The sequence below is a fragment of the Mastigoproctus giganteus genome, chromosome 5 (genome assembly GCF_048544385.1).
Source record: "Mastigoproctus giganteus isolate SK-2022 chromosome 5, ASM4854438v1, whole genome shotgun sequence".
Lineage (NCBI taxonomy): Eukaryota > Metazoa > Arthropoda > Arachnida > Uropygi > Thelyphonidae > Mastigoproctus > Mastigoproctus giganteus.
In genome coordinates, this window is record NC_143579.1 from 17,376,906 (window position 1) to 17,393,568 (window position 16,663).

The 16,663-nt window shown below is 39.9% G+C and overlaps 1 protein-coding gene across 1 annotated transcript in view; it reads left to right on the plus strand.

Annotated features, from left to right (window-relative positions):
* mib2 (E3 ubiquitin-protein ligase mind bomb 2) overlaps positions 1–16,663 on the plus strand; it is a 388,603-nt gene that overhangs the window by 138,776 nt on the left and 233,164 nt on the right. Inside the window, exon 7 of the mRNA XM_090373924.1 lies at positions 12,172–12,257. Within this exon, the coding sequence (XP_090230050.1) occupies positions 12,172–12,257 (86 nt within the window). The remainder of the gene's footprint in view (positions 1–12,171; positions 12,258–16,663) is intronic.

Genomic DNA, 16,663 nt, shown 5'->3' on the forward strand with positions numbered 1-16,663 from the left:
TATTTGATATCGACAAAGACCTGACTCCTACTGCCATATGTGAGGAAATATATATACGCAACCTCCAGCAAGACTTACCCGATAGAGACCATACTACCCTACTAATGCTCAAGCACCAAACCAAGAGTAGGAATGACAACCGGACAAACTGGGTGGTCGGACTGGCCCCTGATGCATGGAAACTCATAACAAAACAAGAGAGACTATACATCAAATGGAGCTCACATCGCTTCAGGGAGCACATTGCCGTGCCAAAGTGCTTCCGGTGTTGCCGATTCGGCCACACCACTCACACATGTGCTCAACGGGAGGCAACCTGTGGACACTGTGCTGAGAAAGGGCACAACTTTGGAAATTGCCCCAACAGAGAAAATGATTCAGTCTGTGCAAATTGCAAGTGGCAAAAGCTTCCCCACGCACATTCAACCAGAGATAACAAATGCCCTGTCTATATTAAAGCAAGAAGTGCCCAACAACTAAGAATCCATTATGGGGACTCTGCCTAAAAGACATAACACCAGTTGCATGAAATTCCTCCAACTTAACGCACACCGAGCAATTGCTGTAGCTGGACAGATCAGACAGAAGGCTGAGGAGGAAAACCTCGACATCCTCCTGCTACAGGAACCCTACACCTGTGCAGGCGCTGTCCGGGGATATCCACCTAACTACAAGATCGTCCAGGTGGATGGCGCAACCCCCTGGGCTGCGGTGGTGGTCAGGAATCCGGATATAACGGTCACTAAGATCTCGCACCTGTGCTCTGAGTGGGCCTCCTGTGCACACATCGTCTCCTCCCTAGGGGAACTCTATGCGATCTCACTATACTGCCATCCAGGGGAGGATATCCTTCCAGCAATTCAGTACTTACAACAAGTCCAAACTGAACTCCCAGGAGCAAAAATTCTTGTCTCTGCTGACCTCAACTGCCGCTCACCCCTGTGGCATAGCGAGACTCCGGAGCGCAGAGGCTCTAGAAACGGCCAGCATATGGAGGAGTTCCTGGCAAACAGCAGCTTTGTTGTCATTAATCGTCCTAACAACCTTCCCACATTCAGCTCAACCCTATGGGAGGCCACCATCGATGCCACCATGACTACCAGAACCCTTGCCGGCCACTTGACAGACTGGACGGTGCAGGAGGACTGGACCAGCTCTGACCACAGGGCCATCACCTTCACCATGCAAAGATCACTGTACCGAGCTCCAATAAACAGCTTCAAACAGAACAGGTATGCAGTTAACAAAGCCAACTGGGATGCGTTCAAAGTCGCCATCATCAACAATGTATACAATCTGACAACCGACCAACTACAGAACCAAACCCTGGATCAACACCAACGTGCTGTCACCAATGCCATTGTGAGTGCAGCTAATCAAACAATCAAGAAGAGGATCCCGATGCCCGGCGCTGTCCCATGGTGGTCGCGGGAACTCGACATACTCAGGAGAACCACGAATCAGAAGAGGCGCGCCTTCCAAAGAGCCAGACGAACTTGGCCCCCCCATGAGGTAGAGTTCCTCAGGCAACAGTACAGGGAGGCCAGAAACACATACACTGCAATGATCAGGCAACGGAAAAAGCTGTCCTGGGAGCATCTAGTCTCCACTGTGGGCAACTCGAGCCCATGGAGCATCATTTACCGAATAACTACAAATAAGCTGCCCAGGGGAGAGGTGATACCCTCCACCATCACCCCCCAAGGCACCATGACCAACAACTGGCAGGACACCATCAATAATATATTAAATGCCAATTTCAAACCAGTAGAAGGAGACAACACCCATGAACAACAACAGATATGCCAGGCCAATGAGGCCTACCAGTCGCCCCAGGTAGAGGATCCCTTTACTCACCTAGAACTCCAAATTGCCATAAACAAAATTAGAAACAAAAGAACCCCTGGACTCGACATGCTTGAGCCAGAACTGGTCAAGAAGGTGGCCGAATTTACCCCGGACCTGCTCCTGGAACTGTACAACCACTGTCTTCACTCTGGCGCATTCCCCTCAGATTGGAAAGTTGCTAGCATGAAACTAATTCTCAAAAATCCAACTAAACAGCCACATTTACCAGAATCCTACCGACCAATTGCACTCCTCTCTGTGCTCAGTAAAGTGCTAGAACAACTGCTCAAACAGAGAATCGAAATACACTACTCTACAGCAAATCTTCCTGCCAACGGACAATATGGCTTCAAGTCAGGAAACTCCACCCTGGACCCACTGGAGCGCATCCTGAACATGGCAGAAAACTGTTCACAGAAATATCTACTTCTCATCTCTATCGACTTTGCGGGGGCGTTCGATGCCCTTTGGTGGCCGAGCGTCCTCGCAAGACTCAGGGCAGCTCATCTGCCGATAAATCTGTACAGCTGCATAAAAAGCTACCTGAGCGGAAGAAGGGTCTTAGTTCAGGCGCCATACTGCAGGGTCGAGCGCCAAGTACACCGGGGATGCCCGCAGGGCTCTGTATTGGGTCCCCTCCTGTGGAACTTTGTCTTGGACGAGTTTCTCCACCTCGACCTAGGCGACGTACAAGCACTGGCGTATGCCGATGACCTTTCCCTGGTGCTAGCCGCAGACTCAAGAGCCCAAATGGAAATTCTTGCAAACACAGCGCTAACCAAACTCCGAGAATGGACGGAAAGGCACCGTCTCACAATCTCGCCCACCAAAACTCAATCCATCCTACTGAAGGGTTACCTAACCCCAACCAGACCACCACAGATTAGAATACAAGACAGAACTATCAAGCTAGTTACTGAACTGAAATACTTGGGAGTTATCCTGGATAGGAACCGGTCGTTCACTCCACACCTAAAGTATGTGCAGAATAAGATAAAAAATTATGCAGCCATGCTCGCCAGAGTTACACGCCGAGACTGGGGGCTGAAAAGGCGTACTCTGGCGACCCTCTATAAAGCAGCAATCATCCCGGCAATCACATATGCCTCTGGCGCATGGTACCACAAGGCCTCAACCGCGGTAAATTGCCGACGGCTTGAAATTATACATAGACCGATCTTATTGACCCTCACCCGTGCATGCAAAACAGTGTCGACCCACGCACTGCAAGTGATTACAGGGGCTCTGCCCCTCGACCTCGAGGCTACCTGAACAGGCATGCTGCAGCAGCTTGGACGGGGAAAGGTTACAACATATCTGGACCATACAACAGATCCGACAAGCAATTGGAAAGCCGAGAAGAACAAGCTTCAAATCTACCTCCGATCAATCTGGCAACAGCGCTGGACAGACTCTGATAAGGGAGAAGTCACGCGAAAGTTCCTTCCAAATCTGGAGCAAGTGTACCCTATATTTCCGACATGGTTTTGCCCCGGACTGCATGTCACCTACCTCCTTACAGGACACGGAGCAATCCGTCACAAGCTTCATCTCCTTGGAATCGCAAACAATCCTGCATGTGCCTGTGGCTCCCCCGAAACCTGGGATCACCAGATGCATGAGTGTGAACTGTATGATGATCTACGTGCCCAGCTGATCACACAAGTGCGCTGCAACCCCAAAGACCAGGAGCACCACCTGCTGGAGGATGGGACAACCTACAAAGCCTTAACTGAATTTGCTCAGAGCCTATACACTAGACGACTAACCCTTCCACTGCCTCCAAATCACGAACAACAAGGACAAATGTAGTACTCCACGCACTCCAAATCTGAAAGCTCCATGATCAAGTGGAAACTTTTATAATTCCATCCATACCAGATTACTGGGGTAGGACCATTAAATATCCCAACTCATCACCAACTATAACCAAACGGAACACGTGTCACAGGAGGAGTATGGGGGGAGAACCTCCCAATTCTACCCCAGTGGATAACGCTGGACATCATGGCAGAACTGGAACTCACCTCAACCATACTCACTTCCTTTTCTCTGCAAATTGACTCACCGACGGGACATGGCTCCCAAGGGCAACCTCCAAACAAAAGAGCAAGCACAGCCTCCGTGCACAATATACGACCCGGACTTGCATTTCGGTTGACAGATCCATTCTCCCAAACAACAATGGAATCCGCCCTAATGGACAATAAATCCTACTCTTCCAAATATCCATGGACGGGACATGGGTCCCCTGAGCGACTACTCAACAAATGCTGCATTAACTGCACTGAATTGACAGACTTATTGAACCTACATCTCCAGCATCAAATGGACCAGGATTTGCTTCTTGAATACTCAGTCTTGACCTACAGACGGAGTATACACCAAAAGCGGCGAGCAGCCCTCTACGCATTATCCTATGGATGCTAAAATCTGATTTAACTGGACGGGTCCCATTTCCAAAGAGCGACCTCCAAATAGGCGACCAAACTTGGCTCACACGGACATCAGAGAAGAGGAGTTAAATCCTACAAGTGGCTCAATCCTACTAGTCTATGCCAAATGCCACATGAACAAATCGCAGTCTCTGCATGCACGCCGTATTGGCGACCTGAGCCAGCTCCCTTGCCTGTCTCAACTATTCCACCCCTCCCCGGTGGGTGGGGGAGGTGACGGTTCCACTGTATCCCCCCCACGCGCCACCCCCATTCTTACTCTCTGGTGGGGCATGGGCTTGCCCCACTGTAAACTGGAGCTGTCTTCTCTATCGGCTCCATGTCTCTGCCTTTCCCCCCCAGTCTTCAATCTACTCCCCACTCTACCTGCATGCAATGCCCCACACAATCTAAAATCACCTTCGCCCACTACTCTTGGCCTCCCATTCCTAGCGCCTCCCTGCCACGCAAGCGCATAGAGGGTGTGTATATATGTTTGTGTGTGGCATGTATATGTATATATATACACCTGTGTGTGTTTTATATGTATGTATATATATATATATATATTTGTTTATATATATATATATATATTTTTTTTTATTTTTTTTATTTTTTTTTTTTAAAGGTCCTAGCCACTGAAATCTCAGGAAATTAGGTGGCAGGACCTGCCAGAGTAAATCTTAGTCGACTGGTGTTTCCTGGTCTGCCTCCACGGGGCTAAAGTGGGGCAACGTTGGGCTTCAGTAGGGGTCCAGCGGCTAAATGACCAGATGAACAACGGTACACGACACTACACATGTACAATATCCATACACTTTTGAATCTCTGGCATTTCCAGTAAACTGGCACACCCATCACAATGCAAGCAATGCGGAGATGGGGGAAACCCCTGGTGCCGCTTGACACCAAACACACTTTACACTTTACACTTTATACCCACCTGTTTCACGATGACTGCCATCATTCCCTGAAACCCCCAGCACCACTTGCTCCAGGCCTCTGCTCATTCTAATAGAAGTAGTGCAAGAATTGCCTTCAACTCTGCCTGTGGCTACTTTTAATCTTTTTTCTGTGAATCCCTCCAAGCTAGCAGTTTTCCAACTTACCTAACACTGCCTCTTCCCCTTTCGTTCTCACATCCTATCTGGTGCAGCAGGTTAACTAATGAAATTAACTTCCAGCTGATATTCAAGTCATTACCACACTGCAAGAAAAGAACATGTGAAATCTTAACAAATAATTTCTCAGTCAGGCTGCAAACCGGTCTACTTCAATATATTTGAAGCATTCTGTTATTTTTAAATGTGAATATTGTAATATAAAGGTAAAAATTCAGATTAAGAGGTAGAAATTTATGGTCATTATAAAGGAATCCTTTTATTTTCAATGTCATTATACTAAATGTAAAATAGCATTAGGTTAATGAGAAATTGGCCGGTACCAACCTGTGTTTTCTGAAACTAATTTGTGTATGGTGTTCAAAAAAAAAAAATAAAAAATATATATATATTTATTTATTATTATTATTAATTTTTTGTTTTTGACTAACATGAATTTTTGAAGCAGTCAGTTTTATTTTGTAATTGACTGCAGGTCAATTACAAAATAAAATCTTACTTGATGTGTTCATATGAACTATATTGAAAAGTTTCTCAAATATCAATCTTAGTATAGAAACATACCTGGAAACTTTCAAAGATTGCTATACATAATTAGTAACTTTAAGGAAATGAAGTATTCAATCCAAGACCCAACTATCAGGATGCTGTGGAGATCTCCTGTGGCAATTTCTGAACACAGTGAAGTGGGGGAGAGGGGAAGGAAAGGGGTGAATAGTAAGGTCCTAATTTTTTTAGTTGAACTGCATTGAACAGTCTGGGTGTCCTTAAATTCTCACCTCCTGCCATGATATTCTAAATTTTTATCAAAGATTATTTAAGTTCATTTGAGCAGCTATTTTTACATTAAATTTTTTTTGTTAGTTTCCATGCGGTTCCATTCTTCATCGACACAATGTATAATATACTTGTACAGCACACTGGCAAGTTCCCAAGATAAATCTAGATAAGATGGATTGAAAGTCACCAAGTAACTTCAGTGTTAGGAGAGAGGGTACTCTAATGTGCATATCTCCCTCTTCTCCAGCGATAATTTACATCAGTTTAAGGCATACTCTGGGAAATTGCTAACTCTTAAATAATCCTTTTCAGAGAGAGAGAGAGAGAATTATCATAGTAAACCCTAGAACATTTGTAAAATACAACAGACCATCTATTAAATAGACTTTGGAAATAAAGGATAGCATCCACTGTGTTCAGTAATATTTAGAGAAAGAAGGTAAAATTGTCAGTAGAACCAAACTGAGTGTTGCTAATTTGTGTGAAGGGCCTGGTTTGCATTTGAATGGCACAACTTTTGTCGATGGGGACACTGTATGAGCAGATCTGTGGTTTAACTGTGTGGTTCCTCAGTAGTGTGAATGTGGACATGATGATCATCAAAGAATTTGTTTGTGGGGGAGGGGAAGGCAGGCATCACTGCCATCAAATCTCTGCTTGGAAAAGATTTGTTAATAACATGTTTACCACCATTCCCTGAAATTATGAGGTAGATCTTCTTGCCTGTCTATATAAACTCTCCAACTTCATGAAGTGTTATTGAGGTGAAAATGAGCTGGACTCTGTCTTTCCTTAATTTGCTGGTGCACGGAACTGACCTGCATTTGGTTAGTTTGGTATTAAAATGGGCTTGTTAGTTGTACGGGCAAGATCCTGCCTTGGCAAGCAGAGTCTTGCCCATCAACCTGTGTGCTTAGGTCAGTTTACTAATTTTCAGTTTTCAATTTAATAATTTTCATTTTACTGTTCACCACGTTCTAGAACAAGAATAGCACATGTATTCTCACAAGAGAGCTTTGTCACATTGTAGTGATCATGAAAGATAGGTGGATATAACTAGAATTAGAAAGGAGTCATTTAAAAATCTGTGATTAACAGATTGTGTCTTAGACTGATGTAAATCACTGCAGGGAAGAGAAAGGGCTCTTCCTGCAGTGATTTACATCAGAGCTCCTCACCTTCCAAACACTAGTGTGGCCTGCAATCCATTTTATCCAGGTTTATTTCAGCCAGTTGACAACAGTCTTGTCCAAGTTTAGTATACATTGAGTGCAGCTTTCTGGTAAGAAAATTGCAGTCTTTGTATTCTCAATGTGAAAACTGCTATTCCAAACATGCAAAAGGGTCATAACAAAATGTCATGCTGTGATTGTAATGTGAGGTCATTGCGTTTTCAGAAGATTCCTTGAAAAACCACAACAAAGCTATTTGCAAGACTGATTGTTCTAAATCAGCTGCTCTAAATTATTTTAGAATAGCTGATTTGGGAGTGTGATATCTACCCTGATGATTTCCAGGTAATAGACTCTGCTGTGGATTAGCAGGTCTGTCTCTGGCTCAAGCCCTCAATATTCACAATATGAGGGTGGTTCAATAAAGAATCGCCCTGACCTAGCTTCAGAGGTGCTAGCCTGTTGATTCTTGGCACAGGTTTTAGTCCTCTATATAGCCACTGTGCAGATTTACACATTTTTCCCATCAATGGATGAGTATGGATACCATTTTTGTAGATGTGGTGAGGTTGGTCTTTGAACCATGACTCTGTTGCAGAAATGAGCATTTCCTTCCCTCAAATCATTTCTTCTGGGGAAGAAATGATTTGAGGGAAGGAAACAAGAAGTCTGATGGTGCAAGATCGTGTGAGTAGGCTAGATGGCGCAGTATTTCATATCCACAAGTGGCCACTTGTGTTGTTGCAATTTCAGAAGTGTAAACTGTGGGGCATTGTCTTGAAGCATTCTCATACCTTTGGACAGCATCCCACGCCTACATGTTTTGATTTTCTGTAATTTTGTGAGTAATTTGGCATAATAGGCACCTGTAATTGTTCTACCTTTTGACAGGTAATCAGTCATTATTATGCCTTTCTCATCCCAAAACACTGTCAGCAAGATCTTTCCTGTTGACGCTTGGACCCTTGCCTCCTTGGGGAGGGGGAACCATGATGTCGCCATTCCTTGGACTGCTTTTTACTTTCACGGTCGAAATGGTGTATCGAACTTTCATCCTGAGTGATTAGACAAGAGAAAAAGTCTTCCTCATTTTTTTGACACAGGGCTAACAACTCTTGTGATTTCTGTTGTGAATCAGCCTTCTGGAAACCAGTCAATAATCGGGGAATCCATCTTGCACTCAATTTCCATAAATGGATTTGGAAATACATGAAGGACTGTTTCAACAGAGCCCACACTAATCTTCACCTCCTCGGATAATTTATGCACAGATATCCAGTGATCTTCTGTGATTAACGGCTCCACTTTTCTGATCGTGCTGTCATCAGTGGCTGAATGGGGATGACCTGGAATGGGCGCAGATTATACCGATGTCTGACCACACCTAAATTGTCTATGCCAGTGTTTCACAATGCCATAGGATGGAGCTTCATCCTTATATACAGCAGTCAACTTGTGGATTTCTTTAGGAGATTCCCCTTCAAGAATAGATACCGGATTACAGCTCTGGCTTCAACTTTGTCCATGATGCTACTTCGTCACACATTCAGCTCTGTAAGAGAAAAACAAATTAACACACAGGGCTGAAATTTTACACCTTTAGTACAGAGATATGTATGATGCTACACACAAAATATCATGACTCTGCGATATGTGGAAGTAGGTGAGGCGATTCTTTATTGAACTACCCTCGTACTAGGGTTAATGTTAACAGAGATAGCAGTGTTTATACACCTTTTTTGATGGAGGGAGACTCATAATGGCTTTGTATGCCGAATTCCATGTATCAGCAGTTAGGTTATTTGTGCTAATGGGGTGCCTACATTTTTCTATCTCCTCACCCTACATAACCTAACTACAATGACCACATTATTTGGCTTCTCCCTGCCCAGAAATGTTGTGAAGGATTATTGAGGAAAACACAGTTCGAAAGTCAGAAGCAGGCTATTAGTCTCAACTTACCTTTCTGAGGAGCAGATGTTCTTTGTTTTAAACATTATATTAATTGTTTATATGTTTCAGTCTGTAATTTCAGTTTATTTTCTATAAACTAAAGATTAAAAATGATCATGCTCTGCTATTGCTATAGGGTTTTACAGCAATTAAAAACACATTATTAATGTATGCAGTGCATTACATTTCGGGCATCTTAATTTTTTCCCCCCTTAAATTGATATTTTTTTCATTTTCTGTGATTAATAGAAATGAAAAGTAATTTTACTTATCTCCTTATCAATTAATTATTAGGATTATAACTTTATAGAAACACTTAATAAAACTATAGATTTACATTCTCTAAACTTAGCTGTTTAGTTTAATTACAACTGTATAATATTATTACTCTCCTCCTATATTACTCTTCTTTTCTTTCTTTCTTTTTTTAAGTCTCTTTTCTTCCTGTGTTTATGTATCTCTTCACAAGTGATATGTTCATGAGCCTTGCATAATAATACGTTCAGAGTTTGCATGGACTGTCTAAAGCTAACAAAACTTCATTAAAACTACACGTAATATATTAATTTATTTTTTTCATAATTTGTATGGAAAAAAAAAATGATTGTTGTATTTCTGTTTATCTGATTTTTAATAAAATTTAGTTTGGCTTGACAAATAATTTTAACAAGCTCAGATACAAAATTTCATGAAAATCCATCCACTGTTCCTCTGTTACATGCAGATGAACGAACAGACATGGTGAAGACAATAGACAGTTTATTTAGGGTAATGGAGAATGAAAAAGACCTGGGGGTAATTGTGCAGTCTGACATGAAGTTCTCTGATCAGTGCAAACATGCTGCCAAGACAGCTCACGGGGTTTTGTCAATGATATACAGAAAATTTACTAGCAGGTATAAGGAGGTGATTATCCCTTTGTATAAGGCCATGGTTAGGGTGAATCTTGAGTACTGTGTACAGATCTGGAGACCTCACTTTAGAGCAAATGTAGATCTGCTGGAAGAAAGAAGGGCAACCAGATTGGTAAAGGAAACAAAAGGGGGTGCTCTTACCTAGAAAGGCTTCAGTTCTGCAGATTTCAGCATCTGGAAACTAGGCACCTGCGAGATGATCTGATTGAGGTGTTTAAGTTTTTAGTAAGCGAAATGCTGATGGGATTCTTCCTCTTACTGAGATTATACAGTTGAGGGAGCACAAATTCAAATTGAGGAAAGACAGTTGCAAAACAGATGTGCAGAAATCTGCCTTTAGCCAGCGAGTGATTAATTGCTGGAACAAACTTTCATCTGTTAATGTGGAAGTTGATAACTTAAATAAATTCAAGGAAGAACTGGCAAACTTTTGGAGCAGATGGAGAGGTGAATGGGAATTGTGTTTTTTTTTTTTTTTTGGATGATGCTGTATAAGCTTGCTTTCTTGCATCATATGCCTCTGCTAATGCTAATATAAGTGCAAGACACCTTATTAATTACTGTACCCAAGGGACACATCCTAGTTCATCAAAATAGGCACAGAACAGGTAGGCTGTTTGTTGTTTGTTTGTTTGTTATCTGGTTTTTAGGAGCATTAGCAACTAAGGCCATATTGCTCCGGGGATATGTGGTGGTCATTCTCTGACCTTTCCGCATCCTCTGTATTTGGTGGGCACGGGCTCGAACCCCAGTCTAATCAAGAAGTGTGTGCTACGCACTGCTGCTTCTGCCCACCAGGCTACGGAGGTGCCAACAGGTAGGCACACCCTGCAATGTGGCATGTCTTTCCCTCTGAACAGAGGAACTTCAAGATGACTGTGCAACCATCCACCATGGCAAATGTGTAAAAGTATGGAAAGCCACAAGTTCCACAAGCAGTGACACTGTGATTCATAGAGAAATTTCTTGCAGCCATTCCCATCTTAGTAATGTAATCCTGTTGTGGAGCATTCTGACTCATTCTTCCATTAACATTATGAAAGCAAAAATTATAAAAGCATTATGATATACACTATGATTTTAAGTCACAAAAATATCAAAATAGATATATTCAATAGAGAACTGATAAATTGTAATATATATATCTGATGAGTTATTAATATATTCAACAACTGTCAAAGCAGGTTTACTTAAACAATGAGTCATCTACTTTTGAAAAAAGAAGTAAAACTAATCCTTTGATGAAAACTTTATTTATGCCTACCCCAATACTATTCCCAAAAACCAAAAATTTTAAAAAAGGTATGTAATACAATACAATACAATTATAACAGTGATATATTCTAAAGTTTATAATACAAAATTATTCACTAATAAAAATTTAACCACAATTTACCAAGAAAAACTCTCTCTCTTTAAAGAGCTAAGGAAATTGTGTCTGTTCCCTTCAGTGGCCAAGACACAACTCATTTAAATGGCATGATGCAGTGAACACCAACTATAAAAAAATATCCCATTGTCAGAATTAATTAATTTAAAATTGCATTATAAACAAAAACCAGCATTGGAAATTTTTAAGTTTATATCATAAATGAAATCCAGATTTTACTGTTTACTAGAAGAAAAGCAGAAAAACTTTCATCTGTTAAGAGGTTTAAGCCTGATTATATGGAGTGTTGTCTTTAAAAAAACTTTAATTTGATGATTTTAAATTTTAGTTCATTTGGTATTAGTATTAGTAAGGCAAATGTTGTAAGGAAGCAGATTTTTTTTGCATTAGCCAATAATTTTTAGCCATTAAATATTAGGTTGTGGTTTCTAAGATATTCAACTGTTATATATTTGAATCCAAGCATCTTTTGATAAATCAAAAGTTTTTTAATACAGTAACTTGTATTGCCAATATTATGATAGATTGTAATATTCCCAATTATTTTAACATTTTTAGGCTTGGTCACAAAGGCAAAGTAGATCTTATGTACATTCAAGATTCTTCAGGTGGTTTCTACTACAGGGATCATTTACCAGTACTTGGTAATTATTAATGTCTGTTTAATATATTTACTTTACGTTCTTTTTTTTTTATAATATTAGAGACAACATTTTTCCTTGAAAAAAAATGCATGCAAGCAGTCAGAATTGTAAACAAACTGTAACTCTTAAAGCTGTTATAATTATATAGGAATAAGCAGTAATATATTATGTTGATTAAAAAAAAACCTGATTATTCCTTAGAGTAGAAAGTAATTTGTAATACTTGCAGCTTCAGAAATCAGTTTGAGTTTTCACTATGGGGAAACCTAATTAGGTTCCCTCATAATTAGGGAGTGACAGTTTTTACTACAATTAAAAAAAATAAATATGTCCATTAGTAATACTGAGGACTATCTTCCTAAGTGTCAAACAGCCAAATCAGAATTTCAGATACCATATTTATATTGTGTTAAAATCTTAATAGCTAAGATAGACAAGCTTTCCTTAACCATTGCTGAGAGTGCCAAGAGTTACTGATAGCAGTAAAAGTTACCTTATAGGTGACTTTCAAGTATCCTTATTACTTGTATATACAGGTAGTTCCTGCTTTATGAGTTCTCGAGTTTATGATTTCTTTTTTCAAATATCAACAGAATCGAAAATATGAACATTAATTGCAATAAATAAATAAATACTAAACACTCATAAATATAGCATTCAAATCACGTGCATAGTTATACAATACATTCCTACTGTGCGTGCATTTATTTGTTCAGGCAAAGATAAAGAGTTCAACTCAAAGAAGTTTGGAAAAAATTCCATATTTTAGATGCAATCAGAATAATAAAACGAGCCTGGGACGAAATTACAGAGAACATGAAGTGTGTTTGGAATAAATTCTGTTATCATTTTATTGATAATTTTGAAGGAATATATCATAAATTTTCAAGGATTTCAAGAACTGGCAGAGATTGTACAAAATGAAACAGAAGCGGTCGTAAATGTTGCTAACCAATTGCAGCTTGAGATTTCTACAACTAACATCACTGATCTGCTTCAAACACACAACGGAGAGCTCACAAATCAAGACCTTGAAATGGCAAAATGTGAATAAGCTGAGGAAAAAGAAGATTTAACAGATGAACCTCCTGTTTGTTCCTTTACTCTCAAGGGACTTGACAAAGCTTTTCAACACATAGAAAAAGCAATTTGAGATTTTCGAGCCTCAAGATTCAAATTTCGAGCGCACTAGAAATGTTGCTACTAAAGAGTACTTTCTTGGAAACACATGACTTTTGAAGCATTTCCATAGAATAAAACGACTCCTTGTGCTTCGAACAAACCAAAGAGTGCCGAGCCAGCAATCAGTGAAGAACCCTCAACGGGTGTGCATTTAGTCGATGATGATGAAGAACAAACATTCTTTGACATTTGTATGACATAAACAATTTATTATTATAATTTTTTGATTTTAAAGGCTATGTTTTCATTTCTTTGTATAAATAAATCATTGTTTAAGCATAAACTATTGTTTTGTTGACCTTTATTTAACGTGGCGCCTCCGTAGCCAGGTGGGAAGGAGCACCAGTGTGTAGCACACGCTTCTTGATTAGACCGGGGTTCGAGCCCGTCACCACCAAATACGGAGGATGCGGAAAGGTCAGGGAATGACCACCGCACATCCCCGGAGCAATATGGCCTTAGTTGCTAATGCTCCTGAAAACCAAATAACAACAACCTTTATTTAACATTACTGTGGTCAAATTTCATCGTTGAGAATGCAACCCCAGTTTTTAACATTATGACTATGGGAAAAAAATTCCCACTTTACTAGTTTTCGCTTTACAAGCTCACGCTAGGAACGAATTAACTCGTAAAGTTGGGAACTACCTGTATATAAATTTTTGCCTTTTGTGGTCCAATGTCGCGACCACCATGACATTGTAAAATTACACTTCCAGTCCAATTTTGCAGCCTCTGTAACTGTCGTTGTTTCTGATTATGGAATTTGTTTTGCTGCTGTGTTGCCCCAATTATTTTATTTGCCATCTATTTACATTTCAAATAAACAAACTGAAAAACTAAATTAATGTTTATTGATATTTATATTTAATTGTTAATGGTGGATGGTTTTTCCCCCCCAGTTCTCTTCCAGTCTGATGTGTTGTTCACCATGACTGTTAGCAGTTCCTATTATGAAATCTGTTTTTCCAGTTTGCTGGCCCAATTGCCATACTGTCTTCTATTTAATGAATGGCAACTGCAGTACTGTTGTCCATTGAATGAGGTGCCTCCATAGCCAGGTGGGAAGGAGCAACAGTGCGTAGCACATGCTTCTTGATTAGACCAGGGTTCAAGCCCATCACCACCAAATACAGAGGATACGGAAAGGTCAGGGAATGACCATCGCATATTCCTGGAGCAATATGGCCTTAGTTGCTAATGCTCCTAAAAACCAAATAACAATAACAAATAACAAACCATTGAATGAACAGTTGCTGTTCTGCCATCCATTGAATGAAAAAGGCAATACACATGCAATTGTTAGAATGAATGCACATTGCCCACTCATTCCAACAACCAGTGCATAGTAGTAAATATAATATTCAGTTCTTCATATTAAAATATACAGTGTATGGGTAACCTATACTGATAAAAAGTGATATCTGATTAACTGAGAGGAATGGGATCAGGATTGCATTGGATAATAGAAACCCAACTTTGTTGCCAATTTTTTTTTTTTTTTTTTTTTATGGGGTTTTGAGATTTGTTTATTACATATAACATTTGTGTGAGCGGTGCCTCCGTAGCCAGGTGGGAAGGAGCAGCAGTGCATAGCACACGCTTCTTGATTAGACTGGGGTTCGAGCCTGTCACCACCAAATACGGAGAATGCGGAAAGGTCAGGGAATGACCACCGCATATCCCGGAGCAATATGGCCTTAGTTGCTAATGCTCCTAAAAACCAAATAACAAACAAACAAACAAACAAACATAACATTTATAAGACATAAACAATTTATTATTATAATTTTTTGATTTTAAAGGCTATGTTTTCATTTCTTTGTATAAATAAATCATTGTTTAAGCATAAACTATTGTTTTGTTGACCTTTATTTAACATTACTGTGGTCAAATTTCATCGTTGAGAATGCAACCCCAGTTTGCATTCTCAACGATGGTACAGTATTTATTGTATAAAGTAATTTCAATAAAAAGTATTTATGGAGTAATGCACCAAATTAATAAATCCGTAATTTTATTTTCTCTTACAGCATTTAATTAAAATTATTTAAAAAGAAAGTTCTAAATGCATTGGCTGATAAGTTTACTTTTTTTATATTACAATGTTTGTTATTTTATAGCACATTTGCATCTAAGGCCAAGGCCATATTGCTCTGTTACTTGTATATTAAATGCAAAGCATTCCCGTTTATTTTACTTCAGAGAAAATTTTTCCAAAAGATTAAAATGGTCACTAATGATTACACATTTGAGCATATATATAATTAATTTTTCTACCTGAATGCCAGAGTTCTTATTCAGATGTCAGTCACAGTTTGAAGACTGGTTGAGTCCATTGGATACACACTGTTGCTTAAGCAGTTTAAAAGTTTGTACACTACTTTGGTCAGCCAGTTTTGTTACCAGAGATCTTGGTTAATGGAAGCTTGAATAATCAAGGCCCTACTTTGGCAGATTAAAAGCATTGAAATATACAGTAATAAAATAAACTGTTAAAATTTTGGATACAGTACTCGCTGTTTTTTTACTTTTGTTAGTATAAACTGTATACATTTAAAACCTCCAAAATCCTGCAATCCACTATCTTTTTTTTTTTTTTTTATGTGAACCCCAAACACGAGAGGTATTAGAACCTATAGTACTTAGTACCGTGCTTGGGTTGGAGGTTGAGAAGATGAAAGAAGATATTTGTTGACATTGGACTTGAACTTCTGTAGATTGTAATTTTCAGGAAATACATATGAAGGAAGGTTGTTCCAGAAAATGGCAGTTGAATGAATAAATGAGGAAGATGAAAAGTTGGTTCTGTGGGTTTGAAGTTGGACAGTAAATGGATGTTGGCTGGTGGCGGCACATGTTTGGACTGTTTTGAAAGAGAAAGCGGGAATTATAGAAGCCAATTCAGAAGAACAGTGCCCATGGAAGTATCTGTAGAAGAGGCATGCAGCAGAAACAGTATGTCTATGAGAGAGCGAGTGGAGAGACTCTGTTAGAGATGAATCATTAATTAACCTAACTGCCCTCTTCTGAATGAAATCAAGAAGCCTGAGAGAGGTTTTAGGGGCACCACCCCAGATGTGGGAACAATATTCCATGGCAGGGCGGATTTGCGATTTATACAGAGTGAGCAGCTGTTTGGAAGAAAAGTAGCGCCGAGAGCGAAAGAGAAAACCAAGTTTTTTAGATGCAGAGGAAGCAATATTTGTAATCTGCTTGTGCCA